We start from the raw sequence: 26,279 nt of genomic DNA on the forward strand, positions 1-26,279 counted from the left end.
TTCTTTTCTGGTGAGATGAATGCCCAGCCTTAGCTCTGTAATGAGGATGCTTGCACTGGCTCTGTCAGCCTTCTTGTGGCACAGGAGAAGATGTCCTCTGGTCAGAGACAAGAATGGAAAAAAATGCTTAGGGGGATTTCCAGTAGTGAGTGCTTTCACTTCAAGCACCACACTCTAACACTGTAAGTGGAGCTTATCTGCAGAAAAATACCTTCATAAGTACTGTTTCTCTTTGGTCTAGCAAGTCTACCCCTAAAACTCATCCCAGCTGAGCTTCAGGTGTACATTTGAGTCCATAACCTTCCCAGCAGTAAAGCAGTGTGAGTCCATATCTATGTCAACAGAGGGCAAGGGCAAACTGCATCTAATTTAGGTTCATGCATCTCCTACATTCACTTGACATCAGCAACAGTTTCTCTTTCGGGATACCAGTGACACAGAGCCACACAGTCATTGGGATTTTAACTCTCATTTCTCTTCAGTGACTGACAGGTGTGTTTTAATGAGATCTCTTGGAACTCTTGGTGTTCAGATGGTGCTGTGGAAAGGAGGGGAGGCTTCCTAAAGCATAAATCCCTCTGGAAGATAGCACTATACCATTTAAGTCTCATTGGATCTGCTGTGTTGTCCCTGAACGCTGTAGCTAGTATTCAGCAACAGTTTTCTCAGTTTTAACAGTACAAGCAAATGACTTCACTACATTTCAGGTATTTTCCACTGGTCAAAAAGTAGAGACAATTAAGTAAGTGGTAATGAATATTATTTAAAACTCTCTGGAGGACAGCTCAGTGGTTTATGCATAATGGAATCTCTGTGAAAGGGAGGTTGACTGCTGGTCCAGTGTGTAAGCATGGACCTGGATCTGTTGTAGAGCTGCTTCACATAGCCACCAGTGAGCTGGAGAGACTTTTAAGACATTTAATTTTGAAACATGCCATTTATCCACATGAGAATGTACCTGAACAAGGTCTACATCTGAAAAAGAACCAGCTTTTTTGGTATGTCTGTGGTGACCACTAGTTCTCAGTCTGGCTTAAAAGCAGAAGATGAAAACGTCTTTCAGGTGTCAGAAGGAAATACAGACCACCCTTAAAAAGCACAGCATTTTCACATCTCTGTTTGGCAGGTTATCAGTACTGTCTTTTTCTCTGGGGCTACCTCTATTTCCTGTGGCTTTTTGTAGTTAATAGGAGGTACAGATAGTAAACCAACCCTCCAGTGTAGTAAGATACTGTTCTTATGCTTGCTATGGAGTAAGTAAGGAAAATGTCTCAGCAAGTGGGATTGTAATAAAATATGAAAATAAATAATATTTAATAGTATGTGATATTTATATAATACAGAACATTAAAATAGTTATAATAGTTTGTATAAATATTCTATAATATTTAATGTTATCTCTTTGAACAAAACCGTATTTATTTACAAAGTATATTTACAGGTTCTGTCACTCTGTTGTGAGTAATACATTCCACATATGAAGACAGCACAAATCTGAGAATTTCCAATCTGGTGATTTAAGTTGGAAATTCTGGTGCCATGATCTGTGGTTTCCCACAAGGGGGATCATGTAGCAAATGAGCAGGGGACTCACGGCTTGCTGCTTTGTCCGGGATCTTCCCAGATGCTGTAACTATAATTCAAGCAACTCTTGGCTCAGAGGGTGTTAAGAAGCCTCCCTCTTCTTGTGCTCAGTTAAGGGCAACAAAGCTGGTGAGGGGTTTGGAGCACAAGCCCTATGAGGAGAGACTGAGGGAGCTGGGGTTGCTTAGCCTGGGGAAGAGGAGGCTCAGGGGAGACCTTACTGCTGTCTACAACTACCTGAAGGGAGGTTGTAGCCAGGTGGGGGTTGATCTCTTCTCCCAGGCAACCAGCATCAGAACAAGAGGACACAGTCTCAAGCTGCTCCAGGGCAGGTTTAGGCTGGATGTTAGGAAGAAGTTCTTCACAGAAAGAGTGATTTGCTATTGGAATGTGCTGCCCAGGGAGGTGGTGGAGTCACCATCACTGGCAGTGTTTAAGAAGATGAGGCACTTAGTGCCATGGTTTAGTTCATTAGATAGTGTTGGGTGATAGGTTGGATTTGATATCTCATAGGTCTTTTCCAACCTGGTTAACTCTATTCTATTCTAAGTTCTTGAGCTTTTCCTTGGCTTGGAGGGGGCTAAGAGGCCTCTCTCACTCATGCGCTCCATTGCCGGGCTGTAGACTCTTCATGGCTCTTCTGGGATTCAGTTCTCTCAGGGCTTCTCTTTTTGCCTCCGCCACAGGGCTCTTGCAGTGCTGGTTGCCTTGGTCCAGGTGCAAGGCCCAGGTGTGGTTTGCCTGGTAGGACAAGCTCTTCAGCTGCAACTCCAGCAGTGTGTGGCTCTTGTTGCTTTCTGGTTGAGAACAAGGCAGACTGCTTACCTTCTCAGCTGCTTTAAATACTGTCCCAAGAGAATTAATGCCTATTCATACCAGAGAAACCTGATAGCTGACTCTGTAGAATGGGGAATATCTAAACATGAACAGGTGCCCACACAGTTAAAAGGTGTGTTGCAAGGTTAGTTACATGTGCTACACATTTACCTGGACCATCTGGACCCCAGGAAGTGTCCAGGTTTGCACACTCACAGGTGCTTAACCCATTGTCTGGGTTAGGACATGTTTGGGGGCTTGTCCCTTCAATATTTTGAAAGGCTGCACAGTCAATTTTATGTATATGTGGCTAAAATCTATATTGCATATGCTGTTTTGGGACTGAAGACTGATAGCAAAGTATTTTGTATTGAGGGAATTTGACCCAAGAATCCCAGGGAGACAGGTTGAACTACCACCAGAAAGGTCAACCACTTTTAGCTGTTGCTGTTTATGCCTGATTTTAAAGCAGGGACAGGTATTTCTTTCCAATAACAAGCTTTTGTGCACTGCCTTGTCTTGAAGTGAAATGTTGAGAGCCATTGATTCAGCCATGACCTTTTTTAAAACTCTCTTAGTCTGTGATGACCCCTTTTAATGGAAATATTTGCTTTCCCAAGGCTGGGTCTGCTTTTTTCAGGTGTGCCTGCTGAGGTGTGCTTTTACATTTTTGACATTTTACTTGCTATAGGACAGTTTTTATCTTCTGAGCATGAGTAGGGCTGAGGCTTTGTCATTGCTGGCAGTTTGACTCACATTCCTCACTCCTCTCTGCAGAGCAGTTGTTAATGTGGATCAGCCTTCATCTCTGTCAGAGCCATATTATCCAAGCAGTCTTTTCCTCTAGCTTTCCACAGCTAAATTCAAGTTAGGTGCAGATACAGCATTTTTCTTTCATCCTCATGGACATCGCTTTATAAAGAAAATGCTTAAAGTGAAAGATTTCCTCTCACACGTGACCTGAAGTGAAATTATCAGTTAAATTAATATCAACACTGGCTTCTCCAAGAGATGTGCTCACATAGAATACATACATAGAATACATAGAATACATAGAATAAACCAGGTTGGAAGAGACCTTCAAGATCATCGCGTCCAACCCATCAACCAATCCAACTCCGCCCAAACAACTAACCCACGGCACCAAGCACCCCATCAAGTCTTCTCCTAAAAACCTCCAGTGATGGCGACTCCACCACCTCCCCAGGCAGCCCATTCCAATGGGCAATCACTCTTTCTGTATAGAACTTTTTTCTAACATCCAGCCTGAACCTCCCCTGGCGCAGCCTGAGACTGTGTCCTCTTGTTCTGGTACTGCTTGCCTGGGAGAAGAGATCAACATCCGTCTGTCTACAACCTCCCTTCAGGTAGTTGTAGAGAGTAATAAGGTCACCCCTCAGTCTCCTCTTCTCCAGGCTAATACAGGCTAATACATGTGGCTGCTGGAGTTGCACTGAGTGCAATAGGATCAAGTAACCTACATCTGGCACTGATCCTCAGCTGCACCTGCTGAGGCATCTTCTGGGAGGCGTTGACATCTGTGTGAAGCAGAACAACCCCTGTAGCTCTGGCATTCACCAGAGTTTTGGGTAGGCAGCTTCCTGCTGACTCAGGAAGCAAATCCTGCTCATCATGAGGGCAGAGACCACCTGTACAGAAGAAAGATCAGGACTACCACTGATCAGGACTAAGCAGCCTTGTGGCCAGCCAAATCTGCTACAACATATTCACTATCTGATTAACTTGGGAGGAAGGGAGTGAGATGAAAGGCAAAGATCAAAAATGTTAAGCTTCATTCCATGTATATAGTACCAGCTTCCTACACTGAAAGTCAGTGTTTGCTTTCATGCTCATCAGTAATAGTCTCATTTCTGGAGCGTCATTTATATCTTTGAACTAACATTGATATTTTTTTTCTTCCCTTATAGAATCTTGTGGTTAATTTGGTTTTTAAATGTTGTACAGCAATTACTTTATTTAAACAAGTCATCTGAAAAAACAGTTCTTCGTCAAATTTGTCACTTACTCTGCTTATTTCTCTTTTAACCTGGACCTTGACTGCAAGTCATCAGCAGAAGACATGATAAGAGAAACAGTTTCCTGCTTTGCTAGTTTTCATTAAGGACACATGGATGAAAACACAACAGCACAGAACATCCAGATTTTAGCTGATTTGTAACACAAAGTTATAGACTGATTCAACCCTTTCACACACACCTACATCCCAACAGAAAAATCAAGCTCCTAGGTAGCAGTTCAAGCTACCCACAATTCAACTGTCCCAAACTTCACTCACAGTAAGCAACAATTTGCTCCACAAAATGTCTCACGCACTTTGTTCATGGACAGCAGGAGACTACTTTTTGTGCTTACTTTAGGATTTAATCAGGAGAAGAACATTCAGTCAAGTAAAAGTTTGCTGACTTGAAAGGATGACTTCTGTAGTTTCAAACCTTCCCTGTTGTAGTGGGAACAGTAGTCTAAATGCAGGCTGCAGAGACTCTGAATGGCACCCAATTCAGCATCTTCAGTTCAACTGAACTAAATCTCCTGTGTAAAATTCTGAACCTCTTGCCTATCTGTGCTGTTCTTACACAAGACCTGTCTCATCAACAAACTGAAGTTGTCTCTAAGTGCTTTACTGCTGTGTTAACACACACAAAAAGAACATGGAAAATGTGTTGAAAGGTTACCAATATACTGAGCATACAGATGACTTTCAGAGAGATTTATCTGAATATATTAGACGTGTATGTGATCATGCATACGCAGTTTTGATTAGCTTGCTTAGGAAACACATCCATGCAACATTTTCCCTCTTTCCCTTACTCCTGCTTTCCCTCACTCCTGCTTTCCCTCCACTCCTTCCCTCTGCCCAGTGAGTTTCCACTTTTTTTTTAAAACAGACTAGGCAAAAATTATGCAAAATTCTGCTAATGAAGTATAAATAGTTCACGGATATTAGTCAATTAAAATTAATCCCCATTTAATGGGCAATGGATTAGAGGTCTGGAAAACTTCTAGTCCTGAAATGAGAAAGTGCTTGTGCATGCGTAGGTATGAAGGTTACCTCAAGGACAGGTTAAAATGTTGGTTTAATTTACCAAAGAAAGTAAAAAAAAAAACCAAACCCAACAAAACAAAACAAACCCCCAACAACCCCCAACACCAAACAAAACCCAAAAGAAACCAACCAAAAAAACCCACTGAAAATCAACCCAACCTAAACTGAACAAAAAAACCTCCCACCAAACCAACCAAGGAGAAAAAAACAACATCCAAACCAAACCAAACAAAGCCCACAAACCAAACTCAGAACAAGAATAATTTCCAAGATGGACAAGAATTTTCACCAAGATCAGATGGTAGCAGACCCATCCTACAGGAGATGGGGAGAGGTGGTGGTCACCCTGTATTAGAAAGTTATCTCAGGCTATCCATTATACTCAAAAATAACCTTGTCTTGCAGAGCAATGCTTTGCTGCTTCTAGTAGGGGACCAAGCAAAAACACAGTGGCTGTAGCTTGTTGGCCCAGACCCAGGCTGGTGTTATAAGTAATTGAAAACACTTGTGTTCCTCAGGTGAAAGGACAGAAAACAATTTTTATTTGACCAGAAAAGTAGTAAACTTATTGATATCATCGTTGGGATGAGGAATTATAAGATCCCAAAGAACAAATAGATCTGAAAGAATGAATGATTTTTTTTTTTACCCTTCTGGTATTCCTATAGTTTGTAAATCTGGAAAAGCTGTAGATCTGCTGACTGCCAGTATTCCATATGAGGTTTTACATTTGGTTCCAAACTCAGCATTTAAACTTTTCCTTTTTCCTCCAGCTATTTCTGTGTGTCACAGTCTCCTGTAATCGCTTGTATATGTTACGATGGAGGGGGAAAACCAAATAAATCAGAAAGTCTTTAAGGTTTTGTCACGTGCATATGGTAAATGAGAAATACATATTGTCAACAAGAATATTGGTTAACAAAATTGCTGAAGTCATGTTAAGGCATTGTTATATATGAGTTTGAGAGATAACACAATGATGTGTACTCAGGAGTAGCTAGAGATTACATTACCATCCCGGGATTGATAGCCTTCGGTGTTTTCATTGCTGTGTTAAAATTCGAAACAGGTTTTAATTCCGCTGTGTTCCCATTTCCTGATCATCTGCTAATGACTGCATCCGAAACTGGTGACATCAAAATTGAAAGACATTGCAGTGCATTAGCTGAATATATTCTGATGCTCAGAAAATATAAATTTCACGTGGGGAAATGCTAAAATATGTAACGGAAAAACCCAAAGTATCCTCTAGTGACTTGCACTAAATGAGTAAATTATGCTTGCAAAATCAAGTACTGAAGCTGGAGATTACTGTTTAAAGGAGCTATTTTATTTTTTCTTTTTTTTCCAAATTAGCTGTGTTTGTTATGCATTCATCAAACCCCAGTGTTCCTAGACAGCCTGAATGTGTTGTTGGCACAATAAAGTCTCTAGAGGCTAGAGGGAGTAGGCATTCTAGTTTAAGTGGGGCAGCCTGTTGATTTGAAACATAGCCACCTTCTCTGTCTCACAGTAAAAGCCAAAATGTTCAGAATGCTTCCAAAGTTCAGACTGGTTATTTACAGATTGTCTCCTGGAAAACTTGCTTCCAGGTTAATGAAAAGCTCAGATTTACCTTGTTTGCTTTAAAAGGGAGCAAGGAATACATATGTTTTCAGTGTGAAAGGTAGAACATAAGTTTTTGCAAACTGAACAGTGCTCAAAGAGCAGTTGCCCAGCTGGAATTGCACAGAATGGGCTGGGACATGTCTTTGTTCAAATAGTCCAAAACAGATGCTGGGGAAAAGTGTACTGCAGGAAGTTGAGAGCAATTGTGCTAAATCCAGTGCTGTCTTTGAAAGGAGACTTTTAAGCTACTGTCATCATGGTGCTGGTAGACAATACACCACTGGAGAGATTACTTGACACTGGCAGAGAGGTGAAATCTTCTGCGGGAGCAGTGTGTGACTTGGTTGTGTTCTGTATCATTCAGAAAGAAGCTCTCCTGAGCAAACTGAGAAATTACCAACAACATTGCCCAAGGTTTATAAAAACCCAAAGCCTAACTAATACACCAACCTTGAGTGGAAACTATCAATCCATTTCGACTCAAGCTCCTAACTCACTTCTGACTGTGGATATGCCAAGATTTGCAGAAACCCTTCAGAAAACATCTTCAACACACCCATCTTTCAGTCTAAATTTAGATTAGAACAAGACCTATGAATATCACTATTGTCATTAGCTGGGAACTCAACAGAAGTTTTCACAAACATTTGCAATTTTTCTTTTGAAAAACCTGAATAATAAACATGCATAATCTTTCACAGATATTTGTCTCAACAACATCCATAATGTTGAATTAACCTACAGTGACATTGTAGACAAAAGTAATGATCCAATATGCTCTAGCTGTAGTGCTTTTAGCAGCAATTTTAACTGTTTTCATTTATGAACTCTTGGATTATTATTGCTCACAATTTATATTTCTCTTTTTATGTACAGTGATGAAGAGGTGAATAATACTTCTCATTTATCTCTGTTGCAACAGGAGGGATATTCGAAACTGTGGAAAATGAACCTGTTAATATTGAAGAATTGGCTTTCAAGTTTGCAGTCACCAACATTAATAGAAACAGAACACTGATGCCTAATACCACATTAACCTATGACATCCAGAGAATTAACCTTTTTGATAGTTTTGAAGCCTCAAGGAGAGGTAATTATCTCAATTACTGTTTCAGTAACATAGGTGTTCCATACTACCTTTTCCCAGCCAGATTTCCTTTTTGATCCAGTTGTAACATATGTGTATGAATGGTAATATAAAATCCATCTTTCAAAATCATTTTAACTAAGAATGAAGCTGGACTTGGACTTGTCATCAAGTTTCTGATAGCACACCTACATACTGTCTACATGCTAAGATCCCCAGATGGAGAGTGGCAAGTCCAACCCATTTTTCTTTCCAAAAAATAGGTTTGCCACCTGGTATTCTGCAGAATATAATCACAGACTAACAGGAATCACAGTGGGATGTCACAACCCATAATTAGCACACACACACACACAGAGATATCCATTATTCATAACAAATTAGTTCTGTTGTACTTTAAAGAATAGAGGCCAGTAATCTCCCTGCCTTGGAATATTAATGGTTCAGAGGATTAGAGACAGAAGTAAATTTCTCTCTCATAAACAACTATAAAAATTGGAGTGGACAAGTTTGGAGGTTTTTTGCCTATTCTTTTTCTCAAAAGAAAAATTATGGTCCTATTTACTTGTGACTAATTAACTTGCAGGTGACAACAGAAAGAGGGGGAAAACTCACCGCTCTCCCTAAGCACAGTGTATTTCATCGCCTCTAGGAGGCAATTTTGAGGTGTGCTATGATTTGGTATACAGCAGTTTAGTTCCTGGAATTATATGGTGTGCACATAATCTCATGCAAACAAGTCTGAAAAAAGACTAGTAAGTCACTAAGACTTTGCAAATGTGCTTTACAGTTCACTATAATATCTATTAACTATAAATGATACAAGATATGCTTGCTGTGAGGCAGAAGATGTGCCTGCTATAAATGAATACCGGAAAATAAGCATGCTTCATCTCATGACTCATAGTAGAGTGCTGGTGAGATACCTTCCACACACCTAAATTACTAAATTCTCTTCATGGTACTCTGGTTTCTTGCTCAAGAAAAAAGGAAAATGCTCTCAAGAACAAATAAAATACCTTCAAATTCTCTCTATTACATTATTTTTGAAGTATCAGATGCATGCTGCAACTGCATTACATAAAAAAGCACATATTCTGGATTTATAGACCACATAATCCAAATAGACAGGATTTTAGATTCCCTGTAGAGGGGGAATCTTTTCTGTGTCTATTGTCAGTGTACTTCCTCCATTTAAGCTGCAGGAAGGAGTCCATCATAAATATTTTTGTAAGTCTACAAACAAGGAATCCATTCAAAGAGTAGTGATTTCTTCGGACAATGAATTATTTATATTATTTATGTAATTTACACATTAAAGCCTGTGATCCTTTAAGAAGTCTTCTGAATTAAACCCTGAAGGCTTGCACATTTTAATAGTGGCTGTAAGACACTCATTTGTAAATGGAAACGAGAAAATAATTGATTTTCTGTTGTATTCTATTGCTGTCAGAGAGATAAATATTAATTTAAAAGACCTCAGCTAATTGTGGAATACTAAATATTTCACCCAGTCTCTGTAATTTCTACATTTCTCACAACGAGTACAGCAACTCTGTGCAGGGCTTTGTCCAGTTGGTAAGACCTTGTTAGAAACGTTTGTAGTAAATTTTGCTAATGGACAAAAGTAATTAGTGTTACTGTCTGTTAGCCTCAATAGACATGGGAGAGAAAGAAAAATGAAAAGACACATACAGGAGGGATTCTTTTGGTGGAGGTAGAAGCACAAGGAGAAAGAAATCTTTTTTGATACTAGCATTTGACTGAAAGGTATTGAAAGGACAGTGTGTGCTGGATCTTTATTTCCCTGTGTCATTACTGAGGGCTTTATGCTTTACTACCTATTTTGTAAACACAGATTATAGAGCACTGTGAATCATAGTGCCCTTTACTGTTTACATTCCTTCAGCATCATGAAATTGAACCAACTTGCATTGGTGGAAGCTTCCCAGTCATGGAGGGAATCCTTATTGTATCTGTTATGACTCCATGAACATTATTTCCTGACACGCTGCCATGAAATATCATTCCTATGATGTCCCTTGGCAGGCCCATAGTCAGAAAGCTCCTAGTTTCACCAAGATAATGCCATTCTGAGAAAGGCAATTTAAGAATCAATGTGATCTGAAGTTAATGACTAAAGAAGTTGTTTCAGTTTTTATTGGTAGTAAGCAGGTTCTAGGATATAACACTAACCTGTTAAGCTGTGCTTAGGAACCATGTTCAAATCTCTGTTTGGGAGCAAAATGTTTAGCCATTCTCACTTTGAAATGGTGGGGGAGGATGGAGAATAAATGATCTCAGTAACCATCACAAAAGTGACTTGCTTTTGTGAACTAACAGCTTTTTCCTCTTCCTTCCTCTCTCCCTCAGCATGTGACCAGCTCGCTCTTGGTGTAGCTGCTCTGTTTGGACCTTCCCACAGCTCCTCCGTCAGTGCAGTGCAGTCCATTTGCAATGCACTTGAAGTCCCACATATTCAGACACGATGGAAGCACCCTACAGTGGATAATAAAGATGCATTTTATATCAACCTCTATCCAGACTATTCAGCCATCAGCCGGGCAGTGTTGGATCTTGTACTCTACTACAACTGGAAAATAATAACAGTAGTATATGAAGACAGCACAGGTAAGCAGTAGTGGTACACTGCAGATCATGTATATCCATTAATATCCATATATAAATAAATTCTGTGAGAGAGACTGTCTGTGGTAGTTCAGTTTGGCATACTTAACAACAGAATGTAGAAGAGAAAGGTCTCTTAAGGCTCAGCTGTATTTCTGTTGCTGTTGCTTTCAGAAAGTTGTTCATTTTATCAGACATTAACAAGTCACTGGGAGGAAGCTTGTGGGTTCTGAATACTGGATCATGTTTTGCTTCCTGTTTCTGGAACAAATAACACAGCTTCAAATTGATAGATGGGGCTAGTATGGGACTGATCAGGGATTCCCCTCAGTGAGTGGCTGATCTTAAAAAGGATGCATCTACAAGCCCAAAGTTTAAGCTGCAGCATTCTTAACAGAGAGACTACCTTGTTCCTTGAAACTGTCTCGGAAAGAGTCAACATGTCAGCTGGGTACTGAAGGCTGAATCTCAAAGTTGCTATTCATGTAAATGTTTCCATCCTAGGACTCTCAACACGGAGATCATTCATTCTTTGTGACAAGAACCTCCCACCACGAGGCACACAGTAGCCATAGCTGTCCTACAGCATACTATGAACAATCAATATCAGTAACATGTCCATTTCTATTCACGGTGGGTGGGGGATGTCTGGAGGGGGATGAGAGAGAATAACAAACTCATTCCTTAGAACAAGTTGTTTAAAAGCTTATCAGAGACTAGGACTTCTATTGCTTTAATACACAGGGAGTGTGAAAGACTATCGATATTACAAGGAAGTCTGAGCTACTGCTGCATGTCTTTATGCATATAGGCTTTGCTAACCCTGTATCTGATACCACTGTATTTGTTTCTGATAAATATATTAGCTGCTCTGGTCACTGAGAAAACTGCATATCTAAACTGCTCTCAGAAGGAGTCCTGTCCAGCAGGATTGCACACAAAAAAAATTTATTCCAAGAATTACTGCAGAGAACATAATCTCTCCTACATTGGGGACAGAGTAATGGATCAACGGTCCATGATTTAGCTCTATGAGAGAAGGTTTACTTGTAAACAAACCATTAAAAGCTCAGAGAAGTCTATAGTTCTTCTTCAAAACACAGGAAACACTCCTGTCAATTGATTGTTTTTTTTGCAGGGCACTAAATATTAAATAAGAGCACATTCCAAGCAGCAGAAAAGGTTTTCTTGGAGGCATTCTATCTGTAGAGATGAAGAAAATAAAGACAACTAAAAAAGACTTGCGTTGAGAGTTATTCCACTGTAAAACCTCACCACAATCCTTCAACACTATATTTTAATGGTAAAAGTGTGGTTAGATCACACACATTTCTGAAAAAGCTTGTTGTGCATTAGCAGTCATATGTGCAGATGAAGCACATCACTGTCAACCCCACCCTGAGACTTGCATTCCCCTTTCTCTTCCCACCTACTAGAGCTCCACAGGTGTGAAGGCAGCATTTAAACTGATTCTTTGATAATGGCATGAACCAAACTTGGATGAACTCAGGTGTCTGCCTAAGTCTTTAAATGGAGTATGAAAAATGAAAACAAAAATCATGCCTTACAAAATCACACAGTAAAAACTTGTCTGAAAGGCAGATTTCTACTAAAAAAAACACCTCCCCAAACTCAATTTAAGGCTGAAAAAGTTGTGTGTATTTCTTCACTGTTGATAGCACAAAAGAAGAATATTTCCTCCTGAATCCAAGAGGCAGGTCTCAGCTCCTATGTTCTGGCTCACCTTGGACTGAGAAAGTACACTGGAGGGCTGAAGGCAGAAGACAAAGAACAAGTCAGGCTAGGCTTACTGCAGTGGTCTTCTTGTATTTCCATTATGATGGTCTAGCTTGGCAGGATTTCTGCTGGGCTCCTACCACTGCATGCCAAAATGTACTCATGGATAAACAAGTGCACATTTCTTAGGCTTATTCTATTATCAAATTAGCAGTCTAAAACACTAATGGCTGTGTACATATTCAGTTACAAAATTGACTGATATTAAAGAGCCTTAATTTGCAGAGATATTTAAAAAGTAAATGAATCATCAATCATCTTATTAACTGTGAGTCAGGAAAGTAAACAGGTCAACTTCTATCAATATAAACAGTCTTTGGATTTGGGGTAGAGTGGCACTATTTATCTCAAGCTCTTTTTATTTCTCATCTCTCAATTTTGACATTGTAACATCACAAGAAGACACAACATTAACCTGTTTTTTTTTTTCCTTAGAGACTAATGGTGTGTGAAGATCAGCTTCACTCCTAAACAAACAATGGACTCATAGCCGTAACAATGAACTGCCAATGATCCATACACCGATTACTTAGGCTGACATTAATCCTGCTCCAGGTTAAGAGTTTATCTTGAATTTTAAGTGTGGAAAATCCTCCTTTTATCCTTCACACTACAGTACTGCTCCAAGCCCATGTGCCATCATGGTCAGTCCCAGCACAGATGTCACATACTGTGCCAGTTCATCAAGCTGTAGTGACCCACCTCCTGTAGTTTTGGTTTTTCACTGCTTCATGGATGCATCCATTACTATGATACTATTAACAGAAAAGCAGTTACAGGTCTGGACCAAAGGAATGTTAAAAAAAAACCCCAGTTCACCAAAGTGAACTCATGTTTCCAAATCACTTATGCCTACCCTCCTTATCTCAAATGCTATTTACCATGCTGCCAGTTTTTGACATCCAAAATTTTTTTAACATAACCTTTTTCCAGTCAATGATTTTGGAGTGCATACAGAGGCAAGAGTACTACAAATGTTTGAATGGTTTAGCACCAGCCTTCACAGACCTCTGCTGTTTAATAAGGCTCTCTTCTTGCCAGCTGCTTTTTAAGATCAGGCAACTGAATATTTTACAGTCCTACATTTTTCATGGGTGGGTTGCATGATATATGAAAATGGACATCTCCTGAGGGCAAGTGCTTTACATCCAAGAAGTTACCTGTGTCAACAGAACTTGTAAAACCAAAGGCACTTGAGGTGATACAGAGCTATCTTCCCTTGACAGTTTAACATCTGTCCTACAGGCCCAAGTTTTCATTCTTCAGCATTTTACCACCATATCAGTTCTACTCACAGCTTGTCCAGTGCTTTCGCTGGGGTAAGCCACTCTGTGTTATCTCACATACACTTATACTGATGAAACACTAACACTTTCCCCCAGTCTTTTAGAATTCATTCAGGGCTCCAATATCTATAACATTAGTTGTTGAGTGTTAGTAATCTACTGAGTGTAATCTATAGGACTGCAAATAGAAGAAGAAGAAGAGAATGATAAGCAAATCAGTAGGTCTAGAAAACCTGCAACCACTAGTGCTAAAAATGACGTTTGGAACAAGAAGTGCTTATTTATCCTGCTTCTTATCAAGTACCATACTGAATGGTACCAGATGCACCATGTTAAACAACTTTACTGTCTCCTCCAAAGGGACCTACAGCAGTTACAAAGCTTGTATTTTGCTCCTAAAATACATTTGAAAAATGTATTTGTGTTTCCTGAGTTGAGCTTATCAGATTTTTACCCTGTTGCCTCTTAGGCTTCAATATAAATAGGAATAATCAAGCACACTACAGATTATTTTAATTTCTAATTGCTGTTCTCACTGTGCCATTGAAAGATAGACTTCCAGCCAGACATCATCCTTCTTGATAGTAAATTAATATTTTCTGACTACAAAGTAGATATTTATTTAAACCTCTCATAGTTGTCCTGAAATTCTTAACCTGCTTATTAATGCCTATAGTTTTCCAATGCTAGGAAAGAATAAGACTCCTAAGCAAATATATTCTTTCTTTTTTTCAGATTGAGACTGTGTTGCTTTTTGCCATATTAAGCGTGATCTACATTGTGTTCAGTCCCTAAGCCATAATCAGCCTTCACTCTGATTAATAGTTCCTCTATATTTTTTATCAAGGTGTTAAAAAATAATAGATTATATCAAGTGCATTGCTTTTGTGTAAGGCAAATAAAAAAGGTCTCCTGAAGTTTAAAGACAATCTAATGAAGCCTTGCAATAGACTGCATGATACATTGAACATGTATTGCTCAAATTGGGGTACCATGAATTACAGTTTACCTTTTCACCTGCCAGAACTGAGTAGACATTCTGTTCACTGGTTTGATTCAGTGATGTGTAATAGATCCCTTCCAATATCCTACTATTGATCTTTGTTATTTGGCACATTGATCTGTAACAGGCACATGACTTTCCTCTCAGCTATCAAGACCTCAAACCAAAGGAATAGCACTGCCTTCAGTGCAGCTTTGAATATGCTTTTGATCTATCTTTCCAGAATTCAATATTTTAACCTACCAGGTGCTGAGCAAGGCAAATACATCACAATCTCCATCTTCTCTGTAAGAATCCCTGAGTTTCCCCACTTGTTAGGCTGCTCTCCCAGCATTTGTTGAAGGCCCAGAGGAACTGAATCTTTTCACTGAATCAGTTCAATTAGTTTGGCACAATTTGAGTTCCTACTGAATTTTCTTTCTTTGAACTTCTGGCTATAAGAGACATCTAACTTTACTAACCCTTACACAGTTTTTAATAAATAGGAGCACTTCCTCACAAAGCAGTAAAAGTATACCTTCAGTCTTATATGATGTAGAGGTAGAGGGGGTGGAAATGAAGAGATGAACACTTTGTACCAACACACACTACCATGCATACTTGCCAGTGTCTACAATCAGTTGCCTGCTGTAATGCCATGTTTATGTTAGGCAATTTTGAACTCCTAAATATGTCACATAGATCTTGCAGTAGTTCTAGACATCATGGAATGATATGAAATATACAAAGACTTTCTCATAATTTAACATCTAACTGAGGTGTTGGAGCAAACAGTTTCTCTTCATCAATCCAATAGCCAAAGCTAGAAATCCAGCCCCAAAGCTTACTGCATCAATCAAGGTTAAACACCCCAAGATACATGATTGAAAATACAGAACATTCCCAACTCTATTTACAAAGGAAAAGAAGAAAATGTGTGCATGTCTAAGCAAAAGACAGCGGAATACACACAACAGGCCAAGAAATTTAATGAAATGAGTCTGGTCACAATCCTTAGAGATTTTGTTATGAATTCCCAAATTAAAGCTTTCCTCCCAATTGTGCTGTTTAACACTCCTTCCAGGCTCTTCACAGCTTGTACTCAGATCTATCACAGCTTTCCTGCTCCAGCACGGTTCTGTGTTACTGCTCAGGTCAGCTGACAGACTTTGCAGAGATAGGGCTGATGCCCAGGACATGTTTCTTTTGAGCCTATGCCAGCTTGGCCATTACTCCCTTCCCAACTTCATGGGCAGTCCATGATGCTGCCTGCCTGTTGCAGGGCGAGATCCAGGTGGTCTCACCAAGCAAAAGAAATGTGACTGCCCTAAGTACTCTGCTTGCCCAAGCACACCCCACTCCTCCCAGGAGTCTGATTAAGCACTTCACATTCAAGATCTCTTACATTTCACAACTTGATGTTGTTATGTCTAAGGGTTTGGATTTGTTGAGGAGGGGGAAGAGGAGGGAGAGCACTGATGGTTATTTGCCTCTACTGTTAATTACACTGACAGTCAGCTGATTCAGGCTTTTGCCTGACCATCCAGAAAATGCCTGCAGTCTTTGACTGCTTCTTTGATCTCTTCAGTACACTATAGCTATGCTTTACCTTTCTTTTATGTAGCAGTAGGAAGTGGTGGGAAGTATAAAGTTCAAATCTCATGTGGCTGAAGTAGGCATTTTAAGGCACACAGCATTTTCCTTCCTCCAAAGGTGATGGAGGTGGGTGGGTGGATCTTTTCCTTCTGCTCTTCACCACACTTGCAACTTTTTGTTGCCAGAAGGAGAAACAATACTCAGTCCGAGGCTACAGATAAGATTCAAGCTTCCCTGAATGCTTCATTCTTCCTCTCAAATCTCAGTTTTCTCTCTTAGAGTTGCCAGTTGTTACAGTGCCCAAGGCACTATGGTCAGGGATTGAACATGTGAGTGCATGATACAACCAAGCTACAGCTTCACAGCCAGATTACATAAACTGTCATACTTGTCAGTGTTTGAAGCAAGTACCCATTCTCATAATAATGAGCTCCAAATGCTTCATATTTACACAGACTAGCTTCCAGCCGGGCTCTGGTCTCACACTGCATGTACTAATTAACGTTTGAATACTCATGATACTTAATATTCTATATTGATTGTTGATACTTGAAAACCTGCAAAGAACAGACTCAGCATTGCAGGCAGGGAGAAAGATTCATTGTTGGGTTTCAAAATGCATTGCCAGTACCTGAGCAAAAGCAAACAATCCTCAGCAGAGCAGTCAGTTGTTAGTCTCATAAGAAATAGTGATGCTTCATCTTGCCTTATGTATACCATTCAGCCAAAGACATTCATGCACAAAATAAATATATACCCACTCCCAGCAGGAGAGCGATGATTCTTTTTTCACATTTATAATTTGGTTTGATTTTTGTTCAAAAAATGCTTTTTTTTTTTGCCCATATTCTACCTCTCTTTATGCATATTTTTAAGACCTTTTACTCAGCAGGAGATCATGATCTCCTTGTGGGCAAATTACATTCATGGATGATGAGAAAGAGACTGTAATCACACACCTCAAAGAACTCTTAACTGTCTTACTTAGGTTTTGGAGGCAGTAGAAATTACATAGGAGTGCTGAATAAGCCAGTGGAATTGCACTGTATTTAAATACTCAGATAAATCATCAACAGGTTGAGCTCCACTGATTTCAAATTAGACATATAGATTTGTACCACCTGAAGAGTTAGTCTTAGAAATCATGTTCTTGTGTTTACAGGTATAGAGAGGGATACCGTGAGCTTTAATTTTTTTAGATCTCAGACTTCCTGAGTGACTTTATGCAACTCACTGTACCTTCAGGGGGTTTTTTCTCCAAACTGATGATAGGAAAAATTGAAGATTCCTCTTCCAGGGTGTTGCAATGTATGCTGAAATGAGGATAGTGAGAGCCATATGTGTAGCTATTAAGAATAATTATTGGTAAGTGCCACTCAGGCTAACCACTGGCTTCTAAGTGAGCCAAAATGGAGGTGCTGGCCATTGAATACTTTTCTCTATCACCCCTCATCTGCTACTGCTTGATGTAGGAAAGTTAGTAAGGAGTTTTTTTAAATTTGATGTTCATGTTGTTTGGTATCAAAATAGTAATTAACTACCAGGTAAGAAGCATCATATCCTCTTTGCAATAAAATGCAGTAATATAGCACCATGACAAACTTGTCCTATATTCAACAAATTAAAGTATGATTCAGAACATTTTGATGTTGAAGCCAGGTACAACCATGAAAAGAAAAAGCTATAACAATATTATCATAGAGTCCTATAATACTTTATCTTGGAAGGGACTTAAAGATCATCTAGTTCTAAACCCCTGCCATGGGCAATTACACCTTCCACTAGATCAGGTTGCTCAATGTCCCATCCAATCTATCCCTGAATGCTTCCTGTGAGCAGGTATCCACAATGTCTGTTTCATTGCCTCACCATTCTCACAGTAAAAAAAAATTCTTCTTAATATCTAATGCAAATCTATGCTCTTTTCAGTTTGAAAACATTACCTCATGCCAAATCACTACACTTCCTGGCAAAGAGTCCATTCCCATCTTTCTTGCAGGCTGCCTTTAAGTAACAGCGGGGTGCTACAGGGTCTCCTACCTTGCTATAAGGATTTCAACTCTGTCAGCCTATCCTCACAGGGCACATGCTCCAGCTCTCTGAACATCTTTGTGGCCCTCCTCTGGACCTAATCCAAGAGGTCTGTGCCTTTCTTATTCTGTGATCCCCAGAACTGAACACCCAGGTGGGGTGTCAGGAGAGTGGAGTAGATTGGGAAAAACGTTCCTCTTAGCTACACTTCTCTTGATGCAGCACTGGATGTGATTTGCTTTCTTGGCTGCAAGTGTGCAGTGCTGGCTCATATTCACTTTTTTTATATACCAGTATTCCCAGGTCTTTCTCTGCAGGGCTGCTCCCAAGCCACTTGGCACCCAGCCTATGTTTGTGCTTGAGACTGCCCTGATCCAGGTACAGCACCTTGCACTTGGCCTTGCTGAACTTCAGAAGGTTTGCAAAGGCCCACCTCTCAAGCCTGTCAAGGTCCCTCTGGATGGCTTCCTTTCCCTCCATTGTGTCTACACCACACAGCTTGGTGTTGGCAAAATTGCTGAAGGTGCACTCAGTTAGGAGGCTAGTAAATACCAAAGTAACAGCTGCCCTCTGAGTGTGTGGAATACACTGGAGATGGTAAGAGACACTGTTTTAAGTGACAATGAAAACTCGTTGCAAAGAATGGTTAGCTGTATAATTGCGTATCACTTTTCAGGTCTAATTCGTCTGCAAGAGCTCATCAAAGCCCCTTCTAGATACAACATTAAAATCAAAATCCGCCAGCTGCCCTCTGGGAATAAAGATGCCAGACCTTTGCTCAAGGAGATGAAGAAGGGCAAGGAGTTCTACGTGATATTTGACTGCTCACATGAAACAGCTGCAGATATCCTGAAGCAGGTAAGAGGGAGAGGGTGAAAAAGCATGACATAAATTTTGTATCTTGAAGCTTGTCAGCCTCTCAAATTTTCATTTTCTGGGAAACATGAAATCTGAATGCATTTACCAGTTAGGACATAGGCTTGGTATTACCAGGCACAGGAGTTGTTACAGAATATGCAGCAGCATCTGAGCACCACACAAGATTTCAGGGCTTCAAAGAACCATAAATACCAACAGCAGTATTGATGCCTGAAAAGAAACCCATAGGTATCCCACAGAAGGAAATTTCATAGAATCATAGAATCAATAAGGTTGGAAAAGACCTCAAAGAACATCAAGTCCAACCTGTCACCCAAGACCTCATGACTACTAATTCATGGCACCAAGTGCCATGTCCAATCCCCTCTTGAACACCTCCAGGGACGGTAACTCAACCACCTCCCTGGGCAGCCCATTCCAACAGCTAACAACTCTCTCTGTGAAGAACTTTCTTCTCACCTTGAGCCTAAACTTCCCCTGGCACAGTTTGAGACTGTGTCCTCTTTTTCTGGTGCTGGTTGCCTGAGAGAAAAGACCAGCCCCTGCCTGTCTACAGCCTCCCTTCAGGTAGTTGTAGAGAGCAATAAGGTCTCCCCTGAGCCGCTTCTTCTCCAGGCTAAACAACCCCAGCTCCCTCAGCCTCTCCTTGTAGGGCTTGTGTTGGAGGCCTCTCCTTGCCCTTCTCTGGACATTGCATTTCTTTTTAATACTTCAGGTGCTGCTTGACTAGCAAGATTGTTGGGTTTATTTTAGTTTGCATTGTATTTATCAATACAGTTTTTCTGTCTTTCTCCACAAGAAAAAAAAAAAGGGGGGGTGAGGGGGGAGCTTAGGGAGTGGCTCATGTTGAGCAACAGAGGTTGCTGCAAATCAGTTTCAACACTGACTACAGTAACAATGGGGCATTAATCCACTGCAGGCAAAGGCATACCTCAGAATTCATTTCCCTGTAACAAAGCAAGATTTGGTTTACTGGCACTACCTCATTACACTTTGAACTTTGGTACAAGAAGATCTAATGGAGAAAGTATTAGAGAAAAAGGGTATAGTGTGAAATAGGAAGAGAGGCTACCATGCAAGGTTTGACATAGCCTTGACCTAAGCATGAGAGCTGGACAACCACACAAGGCAAGGACAAATGCCACAAAGTCTGAGGCCAATATACTGGGACTTTACCAGGAGTGCATAAAGTGTGGTGTAAATTAGAATTTACTGTGGTGACTTACTCTATATTTTTAGACAAAGTCTAAACCATTGGTTCCTGCAGTTCATGGAACTCCTACATTGTGAATGGCATTTCCCTTTTCTTTTTTCTTTTCTTTTCTTTTTTCTACAACCATCGATATATAGAAGTTGTTTTGTTTACTGTCAGTTGGGAAACACCGATGCCAGATGACCATCAGGGAGATACCACTGATCTAAATGCATGTATATGGGCTGCCTCATAATGGTTAAAACCTACTCTTCCAACCCAGAATCTTTTGCTGAAATATTTAAATTATTCAGTGCAGCATTCTGTATCAAAAGAGGAAACACAGGTTACTGGTTGCTAGAGCAAGGAGCCTGAGGTCATCCTCTCCAGACTAGAGAATCTTGGTCCTGTCAATATTGACTTGCAGAATGGTGTCCTAAATCAGACACAACACAGCTAAGAAGGGCACACAAATTACCATGTACTGGTGGAGTTAGATTTATTGCTGTCAGGAAAGTTGGCCTGCAATGCATTTTATGGTTTTCTCAGTGCAAGTTACATATTTAAACTATAGCAGGGCCAGATGGAGCTATGATATTGGGAATTTGAGGGAAGAGCAAGAGGTGAGTGCACAAACATGCAGCTGCTCTCTCCTGTGTTGGAGAGCTCCCTCCAGCAAGTGGCATTAATTGGTAAGGGGGGTGGACAGAAGAGCTGCTGTTCCATCACTCTGCTCCCCATAAAGCTGTCCAAAACTATTAAAACATGACAGCAGGAACAAGCTCCTCCCAAAATGAGATCTGTGGAGGAAGAGTTAAACTGACAACATAAATTTTCATGGATCTGTGAGAAGAAAGTGTAGATGTCTGGCACACTGCAGGAGGCACAAAGCTTCAAAAATACCTGGCTGAGTATGAAAAAAGAAAAGAAAACTAACCTTTGTGTCAAAAGAAGAAGAGGAAGTGCTAAAAGATGAGCTAAGACAGGGCAAAGTGAGAGAACAGTTTGTGTGGGAAATGGATCAGGGAGACAACTGACAGGCTGCAGATATGGATAATGGTCTCCAGTGCCTTAAGAACTTAAGAGTGGTGAATGGCAGTGTGGAAGAAAACAGGAAAATGATGAGAGGTGCACCTGTGGGTCAGAGCTGCGGGAGAGGAACAACATAAATATAGGCTAGAAAGAAAGGGGAAATTACTTTTATATGAGACAGTTCTGCTTGCCCAATCTAGATGCTGGCAGCAGTAACTTGTGTGTTCAAATTCCTCACTCCTAAAGGCAGCTGTGAAACAGGAAGATGTGGAGGGCTCTGAATTCATGTGTGACTCATCTGATTAAGGGTTAGCTACATCAAGCACTGTGGTTCGTGTTCTCATCGCCGTGCACTGAACATCCTATCTAATTTTACACTGAATGAAAACAAGATATTAAAAAGAATACTGTAGAAATTATTTTTAAAAACCTCTTCAGTGTGAGCAGAACATTTTTGTGACTTTGTAAATGATCCAATAAATGTTATGGGAAAACACATATCATTGTTAAATCACATAGGATTCCTAATATGACCGAGAATTAGAGCAAACAGTCACCTAAACCTTCCCTCAAAGGAACAACTTCATGTGTGTCTGTTGTATCTACAATAATGTAGCTGATGTTTAGTAGCCTATGAAGGAGAACATAAATAGAGGAAGTAGAGATTGTTAGTGGGTTGACTGGTGGAAGGTATTGCAGGTTAAGACTGTGGCAAGGTCACACAGGCACATAGCCACCACTGCTCCTGTGTCCTTCTCAACCTTTGAGCCTGCACAGGTTTCTCCTTAAAAGCTTTACACAAGAGCCTGCATATCCCCACTTCCAAGCTCAAGGGTGCCCCCTCTGTACCAGCCTCCATCTTCTTTGGACAGCCTTCAGCCAAGGTGGGCAGCATCTTTGCCTCCTCCAAGCCTCTGAGAAAGAGACAAGAAATCACCTCTCATCTCTTTTAGCCTCATGTCCCTTCTGTGGGACAGTGAGGCATACCTCCAGCAGCATTTCTGCTGCCAGTCACCAGCCCTCCTCCTAGCTGAGGATACAGGCAGAGTAGAAAGACTGATGCCCTTCTTCCAGCAGTGCCTGTGCTACTGGGGTTGGTGGGGCAGCAATGGCTCTGCTAGCAGGGCCTGTTTGCACTGTCACTCAAGGGGGAACTGCTGTGTCACGGCTTGTTCCCCAGGCTTATTTTAAGGCAAGGGATGCTTAAAAGCTCTTTCTGGGAACAAAAGGATAAGTAATCTGAATTTATGTCTTGAAAGAGTCAGCATATAGACTGTGGGATGAGTGGAGGTGACGTCTTCACTTGCCTCCTTCAATCTATTGTTTACAAAACAGAATGAAAGACTAATTTCTTCTCATAAATGAGACTATCTTTCTTATTTATAGCTTCAAGTAAAATACCATTGAGCCACGTTTATTCCTTGTGCTCAACAAGAACAGGCAAATCAATAACCTAATTTAAACAAAATACAAAGCCTGCATTCAGCTGAATTCCCTGTTCCCCAAGCTCACATATTGCCCTTTTTCTCTGAAATGCTGCAGAGATCACAAGATTTCACAGTCTCCAAACAGCTTAATGAGGCCTGGCCTCTCATCACCCAGATCTGGAAGGAGCAAAAGTAAACTGTGATTATTAATTGCTGCCTTTTCCAATAGTCACTTGGAATTTTCTCTCCACATTCCCTCATGAGAGTTGGTAACCTTGTGCATCTGGTGCGTGGGGGCTAAAGGTGCTTTCCAGCTCTGTTGCTCGTGTCAGGTAACCACCCAAACTAGGCACTCTGATGCTCAAAGTCACTGGCTCCACAAGAGATCAGGTTATTCCAAGAGTACTTGAAGTGGAAAGCTATGCCAGAGATGTTTTCAATCAAGACATGCTATACCATTTGAGCTGATTGAAAAAGTTGCAGCTGGTCTGATATTCCCATAGTCTACTTGAAAATCTTGTCTGCTGGAGCTTTAAAATGCATGAATAATGGATAAATCATCTTACAAGAAGGGAGATCTAGTAGAGAATTAGACTCCAAAAGGAGGGGCTAAGTGCAGTTATAGCTTCTTAGGATAAAACTCTGATCTCCAGAGTCCTGCCCAGGATCTGCTTAGGCTCTGTAGGAGCCTCCTTTGACCTCAGCAGTGCCTGTTCTGCTCTGCTCCAAGGGTATGTAGCATTTCTTTCATTTCCCAAACTAAAAATAAACATTCCTGAAGAGTGTAAGTAAGGCACTCTCCTTTTCCAGCAAGGAAGCTGGAAATGCTTTCTTAAGAGGAAAAAAAAAAAATTGGTTATAACATTAACCTAAAATATTTCATAGACAGCAACTCAGTGTTCTGTCTAGATTGCATAAGCAATCCCAAGTGTCAGTTAAATGACTGATCACAAATTGCAATCTGTCTTATGCACAAATCTTCCAATATTGCATATTTATTTGGTCTGTTTAGTCTGCACACTGTATTTATTCTGATGAACTTAGTTGGAGAGGTTTAATTTTTTATGGTTAACCTTCAATTTAGTCTTCTAACACACCATTAACTGACATTTGCTGACAGGCAAACTTGTCTCTCACAGGTTGTGTATCTACTAGACTCACATTATCTGCTCCTACATCTATGTCTCTAAAATAAATTTCATGGAATGTACTGTATATTTAATCAGGTTTAGGACACCTCTAAAGCAAACTATACAGACTTCTATGTTCACTTCCTCTATGTGACAGACAAAGAGCAAAATAATTAATTCAGTTCCTACAAAAGTGCAAAAATCAAGTGTCATCATAGTATACATTCAAGGTACAATAATAAATATAAGAATATAAAGCTTCTTTTCTTGAGAATGCTCCTTCTAGTAACTTGACAAATAGGCTGAAGCCCACTCTCTGCTAAGGCAGAATTCTCTTTCCATTGCCATTTGAGAAGCACCAGTGGCAGATCTTCACAGATCTCTCAAGCCCCAGGGTGAGAAGCAGATAGGTACTCAGCTCACTGGTTCTTCTCTCTATTAGTCATTTTATGAGGGTGCTTTTCTTGGGACATGTTAATTTCTGGCCACCTGGTTTCTGATGAATATCATCAGATGGTGAGAGCTGTAGGTTAAGACATCAGTGAAAACTATGGGCACAGAAATGGCATAGTGGGGGTGATTCACCCTGGAATTTGTCAGCCCACTTTAGCTCCCAAATGTAACTGTAGGTATCTGTAGAAGTAAATGTGACCATTGCTTCATAAACTTTATTCTGAGCTTGGAAGTTACAGCTGCACAAGCCATTAATCAGAGTACAGTCCTTTGGGGTCCTGACTATGCTATCCTGAGAACCCTGCTTCTCTGTTCTTGTTAGCTGTGCTGTTTAGATGAAGGATGAACTAGTTATATAAACTAACTTTTGTAATTGTTCTTTCCTTCCCTGGAAGATTCACTGAGTCTACATGCATTTGCATGTAGAATTCCAAACTAAAAGAATGCTTTCATTCTGTGGGATTATGTCCATGCTGGAGTTTCAAAGGCAATGCTACTACCCTAGTTCCCTGGGATCTCTTCAGGAAGCAAAAGGAGCCAACGACAGCTGACTGGGGCTCTTAGCCAACACATTTGTCCTGCCCAATTGCTATGGCCCCTGTTTCCAGCTGGACTCTAATAATAGTGAAGCATTTACAGAATATATCTTGTTTCTTGATGTGGCTCATGTCCATTTTGGAGGTACTCTGTATCATTCCAGCTGGACCACTGCTGTGACTGAGTGGGGTGCATATTTCCAGTGAGTTAACTCAGGTCCAAGTTGTCTGTACAGGGCACAGGAAAGCACCATAAACAAAATACAAACCTTTTATATCAAACAGATGAGAGGCACAGAGGCAAAGGGTAGAGTAGTTATTTATTATGGTGTATCTTGCTGACCTTAGAAAATAGTGGTGGTACTAATTAATTGGATAATGAAGTGCTTTCACTCAACAGCTATGAAATTAAATAATGAGTGAGGAAAATGCATAGTGAAAGGAAGCAAAGTATTTGATGCAGTTCCTGCTAATATGCTTTGATATCGTTCTGATTTCAGCCTCCCTTGAAGGAAGACTGCCACTAGCTCTAAATGAGGTGCTGATATTTCACACGATGAACAAATGTAGGTTAGAGCTGGGATATGATGCAAGCTAGGAATAGGGCACCCAAAGAGTTTGACAGACATGAGAGAGTATTTTTATCCAATCTCTATCCACTTGCCGTGGATATTTTGACCACTGATCATATTCACATTGCAGTTCATGACCCACAGCTGAAAGTACAGGTCTGAAAAAGACAGGGACCAAATATCTGACCTGAAATGGATAATTAGAGATGGAAGACTCTCTCTCTCATTTGCAAGGAGAACCCTTAACTGATGCATATCTGGTTTGGGAGAAGAACATATTTCACACAGGCTGGCAAGGGTAGGATATTTGCAAGGAGAATGCAGACTATTTCAGCCTAGTTTTGCTAGTTTACATTCATCTAAGTTCCACAGTAAGTAAAAGCTGTTATTATTTAAATAGGACATTTATATCAGACACATAATTATTTCAATAATTGCATGCAAAGTTATTCAAATAGGAATGTGTAATGAAATTTTGTTCTAGTTTCTTACAGGCAGCTGTACAGACAAAAATCAGTCTTGTTGCCTTCCTTTCTCTGTTCTGGGCTGCTCTGCTCATGTTCTCTAATGGGGAGAACA

General features: G+C 40.3%; 1 protein-coding gene across 5 annotated transcripts in view; it reads left to right on the forward strand.

Annotated features, from left to right (window-relative positions):
• Positions 1-26,279, forward strand: part of GRIK1 (glutamate ionotropic receptor kainate type subunit 1) — a 166,668-nt gene that overhangs the window by 82,394 nt on the left and 57,995 nt on the right. For all 5 annotated transcript variants that reach the window (XR_008462499.1, XR_008462498.1, XM_054166089.1 and 2 more), the window contains exons 2-4: positions 7,995-8,162; positions 10,533-10,790; positions 19,156-19,337. Coding sequence is in view for 3 of the 5 variants with exons in the window: in XM_054166089.1 (XP_054022064.1) it covers positions 7,995-8,162; positions 10,533-10,790; positions 19,156-19,337 (608 nt within the window). In the remaining 2 variants the exon portion in view is untranslated. The remainder of the gene's footprint in view (positions 1-7,994; positions 8,163-10,532; positions 10,791-19,155; positions 19,338-26,279) is intronic.

This window comes from Dryobates pubescens, chromosome 12 (assembly GCF_014839835.1).
Source record: "Dryobates pubescens isolate bDryPub1 chromosome 12, bDryPub1.pri, whole genome shotgun sequence".
Lineage (NCBI taxonomy): Eukaryota > Metazoa > Chordata > Aves > Piciformes > Picidae > Dryobates > Dryobates pubescens.